This window comes from Neodiprion fabricii, chromosome 5 (assembly GCF_021155785.1).
Source record: "Neodiprion fabricii isolate iyNeoFabr1 chromosome 5, iyNeoFabr1.1, whole genome shotgun sequence".
In the NCBI taxonomy this organism is placed as follows: Eukaryota; Metazoa; Arthropoda; class Insecta; order Hymenoptera; family Diprionidae; genus Neodiprion; species Neodiprion fabricii.
Genome location: NC_060243.1, coordinates 33938088 through 33948738, shown reverse-complemented (window position 1 = coordinate 33948738; position 10651 = coordinate 33938088). Strand labels below are relative to the sequence as shown.

Sequence of the window (10651 nt, the reverse complement as noted above, 5' to 3'; positions counted from 1 at the left end):
TTTGGTAAGTATACGTAATTATTCACTTGCTGAAGTTTTTTTTGTTTTCATCATATGTATATTTATAGGTCTGTGAGATTATATTTCTCGATGGGTTGTTTCATTATATTTTATTCAATTTCTTTCTTTCCTTTTATGTTTTTTTTTTTTATTTTATTTTATTTTTTTTTTTAAATTTCAACTTTTACTTTTATATATAATATATATATATATATATATATATATATATATATATATATATATATATATATAGTTTGTAATTATACGTGCTGCAGTTTTATTTCACTCTGCTTTTCACTTACTTTCCATGTGCATACATACATACGTTACACATATATGCATATATATATATATATATCTACACACACACGCGCGCATACACGGGTACAGTATTACAGTGTGTTCGCATCTTTCCTATCGTACTACCGAATCTATTAAGTCACCGTGTTAATAATATATTATTATATGCTGCACTGCAATTTAAGCGCTTGTTCCTTCTTCTTATAACTACCGAAATATAATTATTAACTTCATGCATGTATGTACATAAATATGTATATTGTATAGACAGGTATATTATATGAATCAATTAACGATTGAAAAGAAAAAGAAATAAAAATAAAACAAAAAAATAAAATACAAACACTCAGGATTTGTCGCCATACGTCTTCCCTTAATTCCTCTCGTGAATCCTCAGCCCCCTTTTCCCGTTTCTGTCTTCCGTTCCACGTAAAAAATATATATTATTTAAGTAAGTAAGTATCGGAGCTTTGTGAGATAGTTTTGAATACTCGTATTTTAACGGCGGGAAGTTTAACACAGCAGCCCGTTTTTTAAACAATGCCGACAACATGTAGGGTCAAGCGTGCGGAAATTAATAGGGTCAGATTGCAGCACCGATTTTTATTTATTTCAATAGGTCGCGCATAGCGTTGAGTTATAATTTAATTTCATTTCAATTTTCATTCTCCGTCACAATTTTTACCCGAAGATAAGGTATCCAGCAACCATGGCTGCAGACCCTCCGCAACAACGTATAATACATGTATACGTATGTTTTTCAAAGTTTTCCTTCGATCGACATTTGTTTCACCACCAGCACGATTTTCTCAATGTTGTTGTTATTATTATTATTATTATTAATATTATTATTATTATTCCTTATTACTTTGCTATTTATTATGATATATCATCCGCGTGGATGCGCACTTGTGCACATACCTACACAGATAGTAAAGTACTTCAATTTAGTTGTTATTGTGGATAATCACGTACTTGAATATTCCTACTTATGCGTGAGGTCATTATATAATTTAACCATTTTTATTACAAATAGTTGTATCTATATAAATACATATATGTATACGATGTCTATATGCAGGATAAGTACGTATACAAATATGCATACTATGTATAAAGTCGCATTTGCGTTCCGTCTATTTACGTTAGGTATTTTGTGAATTTACACATTGCATTTTATTATGTGTGTGCATATATATATATATTATATATATATATATATATATATATACATATATATAATATAGGTTGTGTAGTCCGTCATGTTTTTTTTTCGAGTCAAGCGACGCGATTATAATTTTTGTAAACATACTTTCATGTAAATTGTAATAAATATAACAATAATAATGGTAATATCAATAATAACAACGACTACGCACGAAGTTCGAATTCATTATTTATACACGAACCGATCCGCCTTTCCGACGAAGGTGCAAGTTTGAATGAAGCGTTCGAAGCTGATTGCAGTGAGTGATGACACGTAAGTTGGATCAGCAAACCGTTTGAATGCACGATTGATTCGTTGCTGAGTAATGAAAAAATGCCAAAAATGATTTCGAGAAATTCTTAAGGTGATTCATCGAGGGACTCGAAGGAGGTGCATGATATTGCAAGAAAATTAGATAGCGTTTCAACGTAAGTTTCATCGTCCGCAACACCAAAAACTATGACCGTAGAATAGTTTTATAATTTATGTAATTTAATTACTTTTCTTTTCATTCAGATCCTTATATATCGTAGTATTTAATATAGGTATTGATGTAGTAAAGTTTAATCGTAAGAAGATACAGGAATAGTGTTAAGTAGCAATTTTTCATTCTTAGTACGTATGTATAATAATTTATCATTCATTCTTTGTAATTATGTAAATACAATAATTTCTATGTATATTCTTCACTCGTTTAATGATTAATCATCTTCTTACTTCTTCCTTTTCTTCCTCTTCTTCTTTCTAATTCACAATTTTTATTTATTTATTTTATTTTATTTTTTTTTTTGTAATTTTTTTTTTCATTTTAAAATTTTTTTGCATTTCTTTCCTAAACCCTTTTGTTTTTTTGTTTTTTTTTTTTTTTTTTTTGTTTTTTCAGCAATTAATAAATAATTAATCACCAAGTCACAAGACACATAGTGAATTTTTAATTCTTTCGGCTCAATAAATTTGGATCTGGCTAGTTCACGCATGTCGACGCAACGTTTTCTCTGTGTTGCGTTTGTTGTTATCTTCTCCTTGCTTTCTTACGGGTGTGTATTTTTCCTTTTTTTTTTTTTTTTTTTTTTTTTTTACTTTCCATATCATCGCCATCGCCATCATCACCATCATCGTTACAATTTCTCATACACTCTTTCTCTGTGCTATTTGCTTCTATTCGCTAAATCATTGAGCTAGCGAATGCTTAGTTTCTCAAACTTGTGCATTATATGCAAATACATCAAATATGTATACATATATAATATTTATATACATACGCATACGACTGTTGTAATTGACTGTAAATATAAAAAAAAAAAAAAAAAAATATATCAGATCTTGCCCAATATTATCACGACTCTACGTTGGTTTCTTTTTTTTTCTTTTTGCAATTCAACTTTAAACAAACTGTCAATTATCCGCAATGCGGATCAGAAGCTGGAATATCTTTCTTTATTCCGAAAATTTTTTTTATACGTCATTCGATTTTTTATACACATAGATATTACGACAAAGAGACACGGAACACTTTTCAGCTGTTGATATCATACCGCGTAAGAGTTGGGAGAAGCTATAAGATTTCGGTTTGCCTCAAGTGTATGCTGCGACTTTAGAACGAGTTGGATTGACTTGAGTAAGAACGAAAACTTGAGTAAGTTGTTTTTTTGGTTTTTTTTTTTTTTTGGTTTTTTTTTTTTGTTTTTTTCGGTGACTCAATCTGTACACCTTCGACATATTAGTATACAGGGTAAAATACAACAGAACAGAATGGGAATGAACCTCAAGATCTATTACAGGTTTAACCAACCCCGACGACGACCCTTTCCAAAACTATAAGCTATATAATCCGTGCATATATGTAAATATATATTACAAACATATATACATATTTATATATACGTATATACACAATTGTTTTTCTTTTTTTGTTTCTTTTTCTTTCTCTCTCTCTCTCAATAGTTGTTTAAATCTCTTCAAACCTTACCACCTCCCCCGTCTTATTTTTCAACATCATTATTGCGTTCTGTAATATTATAACAGTAATAACGTTATTATTGTTATTACTATTGATTTTTTCAATTTATATTGTTTATTCTTTAATGAATGGTTTGACTGTAAGGCGCGTATCGTTGCCGGCATATGGAACTAATGAATATTCATTAATAACTTTTCATCGTCTAAGTACTGTGATAAAGTATACATAGTCTACGTTCATCAACGGAATCCAGTCGTGATGGCAGTGTCATTACACACACACACATATACGTATGCATATAAATGTACTTATGTGTGTGTGTGTGTGTGTGTATTAAAAAGAGTTCAGCATACGTTGTGCCAAATTGTTGGTGAATAAAATTTGATTATGTTCCCTTGCTTGATGTAGAGGATACCAATGGTGTCATTGTACTGTACGAAAATATTAATAATAATAATAATAATAATAATAATAATAATAATAACAACAACAACAACAACAACATTAGTAACGATATTATGGTAGTAATAATATTAATTAAGAAATTTCTTTCGTCACGTTTACGAACGATTCTAGTTTAATAGATTTTTTTTAAACATCTAGCGCGACTGATTCCTGAGTATATGCGTTTCTCCAATCGTTGGTACAACGTGGTATAATAATAGATTTAAGTACGAGTAGGCTGCACGTGCACATTATTTAGAGATTATAAATTTGCGTAACTCTGTAACGGTCATAAGTATGTTGGAACCGTTTTAGAACGATGCAGCTTACGTTAGACGTGATTATAGTTAATCGCAATATTGCCGAGTATGAACGACACGCGCGATACAGCGTAATTTAAGTACTTGTTCGATTGAATTTAGGTGCGCCATTGTGATCAGATAGTTTTAACCCGTACCCGTCTCACACCTGTACATCATGCACACTCTATTTTACACCTAGGCTATAGATACGGATAGCAATGACGATAGCGATTGAAGTGAAAATAAATGTACTTGATGGTTCCGAGAGTGGTAATAACAATAACAATTAAATTAATGACAATAGTATTAGCAGTGCTGGTAGTAATAGTATTAGTAGTCGTAGTAGCGGTGACGATGATGGTGGTGGTAGTAGTAGTAGTAACAATAATGGTAGTAGTAATAGTAGTAGTAACAATAATGGTAGTAGTAGTAGTAGTAGTAGTATAGTAGTAGTAGTAGTACTAATAGTAGTGATGATAATAATAATCCTGTAAAAATTATGACTATTAAGTATGTTCAATTTGAATGGTACAACATTTGAATGCATTTATGATTTCTCTATACATATTTTATTTATATATATATATGTATATCTTTTTAGTTTTTGTAATTAATGTGGTTTCATCCATTATATTTATTCGTCTTCGTTCTTCTCTTCTCTTTTCGTCTAATTTTTTTTTCTTGTTTTTACTTTTTTTTTTTAAACTCGCCTATATTAGTTAAAGTTCGACAAGTTTATACACGACCTATATAGAATATGTATACATGTATAGCGGTTAATATTGTGTGTACCATTCCATCTCGTTTCAAGTGGTAGATACTGTATTATGTAAGAGAAATATACACATATATAGTATGCATTTGAAGATGTGTGTGTGTGTGTGTGTGTACATACATATATATGTATATATGTAACAATGTGCAGGTTGTCGAGATTCGATTGATGAGATTTACGTGTCGAAGGTTGTTACTATTGACTTCCAAATTTTATTGGCTCGTTATTTTTGAAATGCTAATTACATTTTTTTTGATTTTGAATCAAAGAAGCAGCCGTTGGTAGAACGTGTTGCTGGAAATTGTGCAAAAGTACACGCAGCGGGATAATAACACACTGACAGGTATGCGGGGATGTGACAGTTTACTGAATCGATGCGACGCAGCGATTTGTCGACTTAGATTTTAATAAAACTACCGCGAATTCGGATGGAATGTCAAGCACAATGCGGCTCAGCTGAGAACTTGTAGAATATTTATATTTTCCAACATATAAATATTCATAATTCATAATCGAATTGATTTTTTACTTTGTTATAATCAATAGCTATTCGTACAGACAACATTTCTCTCTTTCTCTCTTTCTCTCTCTCTCTCTCTCTCTCTCTCTCTCTCTCTCTCTCTCTCTCTCTCTCTCTCTCTCTCTCTCTCTCTATCTCGGTTTATATACATATATATTATATATATATTGTTGCGGTTGTATATTTATGTATATGTATATCGTCCCAACAATTATTTACAGTACGCTCGATAAAATGTACCGTTGGCAAAAAAATTATTACTTTTTTTTCTTCAACGTATTGTTATTTGTTGCAGCTAGCGAGTTGATCATGTTACAGGCGATAGTTTAGCGACTTATTAAACGATACATTACATAACACTTGGCGAAATTTAGTATTATTCATTTGCCTATTTATTTATTCATTTATTTATATACTTGCTTTGTCCTCTGTAGTTTTTGCAATATTATACATATACATACATATAAATAAATTTAACTAAGAACACAATATCACAAACGAACAATTACGTTTGTTCATCAATGATTTTCTTTCTTTTTTTTTAGTCCCTTTATTTTGCTTTCAGTTTAGCGCCAGTGTTTCTCCGTTTCCGATGTTCCCTTGTTCTCCCTCCGTTATTTTCTTTCTTCAATTCTTTCCTCTCTTCATCTCTCCTTTTCGACTTTCTTTTCTTCCTCCCTATAGTTGTATTTATATTACTTGCCCTCGTCAGTTCACCCCCGATTCAGCATTTAAAATCTATAAAATTCTTATTATTCTGAACTTTACATATTTATGTATACGTAGATATATTATTATATTTTTTGTTTCTGATTAAAGATACTCACTCGGAGATGCTTGAGAACAATTGTTAAAACAAAATACCCTATACTTAACGCTGTCGAATTTAACTGACAAATATATAATATCATTTATGTCGATTCGTCTGTACTCAGTGTTCCGACGGAAAGTAGATGATCCTTTTCCCTTTCCTTTCTCGTAAGCGTAATTGCTAAGTCATTGACACCACAGGCAGTAACCAATCGTCAAAATCAAAACCTTCGCAATGTACGCGACAGCTGAATGTCAAATTCAATTGAAACTCAGACTCGAGCACATTAGAATCTCTACAAAACATACATACATCGGTACAACGAATTCAACAAATACCCATGTATCCTCAAAAATTTTCAACTCAGTAGCTTTATTTCTGTTTTCACTGCCCAAGCATCTCTGCTTAAATATGGATGTAAATCGAATGGTCAAAACACTGGGTATAATGTAACTTATATACTGTCGTTCGAATGACCTTGGCTACAACAGGGGAGGCAGTGGTGTTATTACTTTGGTACAATATATTTAGTGTTGTTGGTTTGTTTGTTTTGTTTTGTTTTTTTTTTTTTCTCAAAGTTTTTCAAATTTTATGCTTACACTTATTTAGGTATACACACACACGATGGGTCTGCGATGTTGTCACAATTGCAAACGGTTTTACGCGTGAATTTTTCCGTTTTTCTTTTCCCCCCGTTCCTTCTTCGTATGTAAATTATAATATGTTTTTTGTGTCGTGTCCTCTTACATCTATATTATATAATGTATTCTAATAATTACAACAACGCGTGACATGCCAGCAATTGACGCGCTGCAATACGTTACGTGTCAATAAAGGGTTATATCAGAGATTTATTATCCATGCGATGAGATTCTTACGCTGTTTGTGTGTGTGTGTGTGTGTGTGTGTATGTATACATCGGATGTACACACATGTTACACCCACAAACATCATATATATGTATATATGCTATATGTATGTATGTATGTATATTGTATGTATGTACGTACGCGCGTGTGTGTGTATATACATATATATATATATATATATATATATATTTATGTATATGTATATATACACATACATGTATGTATCATTAATTAAGTATTAGGTATACGACTAGACTGCAGTCTCGGTGTGACTGTGGCTCGATAGACGTTCGACGTCTATTTCTGGTATGGTCAGCTCGTCGGGATTGTTGTCCGCGTACTCGATGCTGCTCGTCTGCGACAATCGCTTGCTGAGTGATGACTGCTTGCGAAGTACCTCCGCCAGGGTGGTACTACTGTGCTCACCATAGCGAGCGTCTAGACCTTGTCGAAATGCGTTGACTACGCGGATCTGTAATTAATCCCATAAAAATCTGTTAGTCATTTCGATTAGCGTTACATTAACAAAGTACAGCTGGTCTATGCGATATCATTGTTTCTTGTTACGTTGCACGCGAGTGACGACAGGTTCTTTCAACTTTAACCTCAAAATCGTCTCGATGTGGAAATGGAACATGGCTGCGACCTGCTCGGATTTTTCAATTTTCACGAGGACGAAGTTGGTAACGTTTAGTGTTTTTGGAAAAAAATCGGTGATCAGCAGCTTTGTGACTTTTCAAAATTTAGTGAAAAATGCATTATAAACAAAATATGCACTAATTTTGAAAAGCCAACTTATTGAAAGTCATCCTGAAATTGTCCGATAAAGATTTTTTACTCCCGATGTATCGTTACGTTAACGTTACCAACTTCAGGGTGATCAATTTTGCTTATTGTCTGTGCAGTATAACTCTATCAATTATACATCGCTCAAAGATTTGCTTATTGTACATGTTATCGAATAGACCGACTGTACGGTTGTTTCGAGTTACTTCTTGACGGAAGTCTCGCGTTTGTAATGATTGGAGATGATGTAAAAATTAGGCCACAACCGATAACTAAACGTCAAATATTTGCATCAACAATTTTTTAATTTTTTTTTTTCATTTTGGGGGGTTTTGGTTTTGAGTTGCTTTTTCAACATATCGCATGCACTTGTAAACCACCCAACATTGATTGATGCTTCATATCAAGGCTGACACTTTGTCGAACGGTTCTTGACCGAATCGACGACAATTTATCTTCTGTCGTTTGTTCGTAGTCAACAACATCTCCGGGGTTGCGTTTCGAACGAGGTTCGAAAATCTGTGACCAACCGATGACGTTCGACAATGTATCATACTTTATCAAAATCTCTTGAATCAACGTACAGAGTGTATATTAACCATAAAGCCCGCAGATTAACTGATAAGATGGAATATAAGCTTAATCCTGATCTATTCTATATTGCTGAAATGGCAAGAAGCGTTTTTTTTTTGGATCTGCTTGAAATTCAATCGATAATTATATTCTGCTAGAATACTTTCGCATTTAAAAAGATCTAAACTTATTTCGTATGTGTCAGTACAATAGATACGACGATTATTTATATCATTCAAGCAAATCGGTGTCTATGATTTTCATTTTTAAATCATAGCAAGAATTATTATGAGAGAAAAAAAAATGGAAAATAAATATGTTCGAAAGAAATCAAGTGTTGGAAGAAAGCAATGACAACAGGAAGATGAAAAAAAAATATATATACATATATACTAATTGTTAACGAATGACCAGCAAATCACTCTGTACGATTGCGAATGAAAGGACTTACGTACTATACATGTATAATGCACTATGTAGTTAAAATGATATTCTCCTGTAACAACGGTAAGCATGATGTTGACAACAGCACAGTAAACATGACTACTGATAGTGATTTTGCTGCTTTTTCATGCAATAGAATATAATATATATACTTAAAGAACAGATGTATAAGTAGATGCATATACATAAACAAGTGTAATGTATATGTATATCAGCGTGAGTACCACCACCATGTGTGTGTGTGTGTGTGTGTGTATGTTTGTATTTATATACGTATGTATATATATATATATATACATATACATAGATAGATAAATACGTATATACATGTAGACACGTTGAAAGATTGAGTTAATCCAAGTAATGCACAAAGCGGGATATATAAAAATTCTGGTGGTAAATACTTACGCATTTTTCTAATATACGAGGTAGATTTCAGGTGTTGTTAACCGACGATGCGGCAAGACAACATCGTGGACACAATCAAAGCTTCATCGTAATATTAAAACATTATATGTGTATATATACTTATATAGTATAATATGTATAAAATAACTTGCGTTTGAGCTGTGAGAAATAAAACCACTATATCTCATGCAGGGACACGCATTCTCATACAAATAATGTATTATGTGCACACAGATGTTTAAGGAATACATATACGTGTATGTAATTCGAAACTGAAAGAAAAGTACGTGATAACGAAAGTAGAGATTGGCAAAAATCATTTCAAGTCGAATAACACATATCGCGTAACAAAAATGTCCAAACAATTCGGAAAAGTGTAGGTAGGCGGCATATAGGATTTGTATCACAACAATGTTTATACGTATCAGGTGTGCTCGATATGTAACAATTTTGATCCTGAAATAAAGTACACATAAATGAAACAGATACTATTGCGGTATCTAATTCACAAAATTAACCCTCCGCCGGCCATGTTTGTTTTTTTGTTTTTTTTCCTCACTGACGCTGCCGGCCAACATGGACGATCTCGTCCTGGGTTCTTTTCCCCCACTCAGCGCTTTTCAAAGATTTACAAAAAATGCAGGTAACCAGTTTCAGGTACTTACTTGATATTCCGATAGTCGGCATTACGAAATCTTCAATAATTCAATTAGTAGAAATTGTTAAACAATGAAAAAGTCAGGGTGGACGATATCGTCCATGTTGACCGGCGGAGGGTTAAAAAGTCTTGGTTCATTACTTGACGGAAATATCTGATTGGTCAGGGGCGACGGTAATAACAATAACAGTAATAGTTTTAATATAATAATAATAATAACAGCAGTAGTAATAACGGTGAAATAAAAACAACAAGAACGATGTAGTAATCATGATAATAATCATGCGTTGCGGATATTTGCTACAGTAACATTCTTTGTAGGCTTTTAGGCAGGGTATATAGAATTACGCGATGTAACTCGTTTTTGTACACAGGTATATGTATGTGGTGTTATCGTAATTATTAGTATGGTCAAAATTGATACTATAAACCGTGTAAGAGTAGTATAGATGTATGTGGGTGTACGTTAAGTAAGAAAATAAAGCCGAAATATACGTGTCGAATGGTCAAAGAGAGAGAGGATAGCAAGTTATGGGGATGAAAGGTACACCTTTGCACTATTTATTGGGAAACCGTGTCGTATGTATTATAATG

At 32.5% G+C, this 10651-nt stretch overlaps 1 protein-coding gene across 7 annotated transcripts in view; it reads right to left on the bottom strand.

The window, feature by feature from the left end:
• LOC124182522 (plasma membrane calcium-transporting ATPase 3) overlaps nt 1-10651 on the bottom strand; it is a 125630-nt gene that overhangs the window by 1693 nt on the left and 113286 nt on the right. For 4 of the 7 annotated variants that reach the window (XM_046569923.1, XM_046569922.1, XM_046569924.1 and 1 more), the window contains one exon: nt 6803-7660. In XM_046569923.1, the coding sequence (XP_046425879.1) occupies nt 7439-7660 (222 nt within the window). In that variant the 3' untranslated portion in view covers nt 6803-7438. Of the gene's footprint in view, nt 359-6802; nt 7661-10651 lie in introns of those variants that run through there. The other 3 variants (XR_006870791.1, XR_006870795.1, XR_006870790.1) reach the window with 2 other exon arrangements.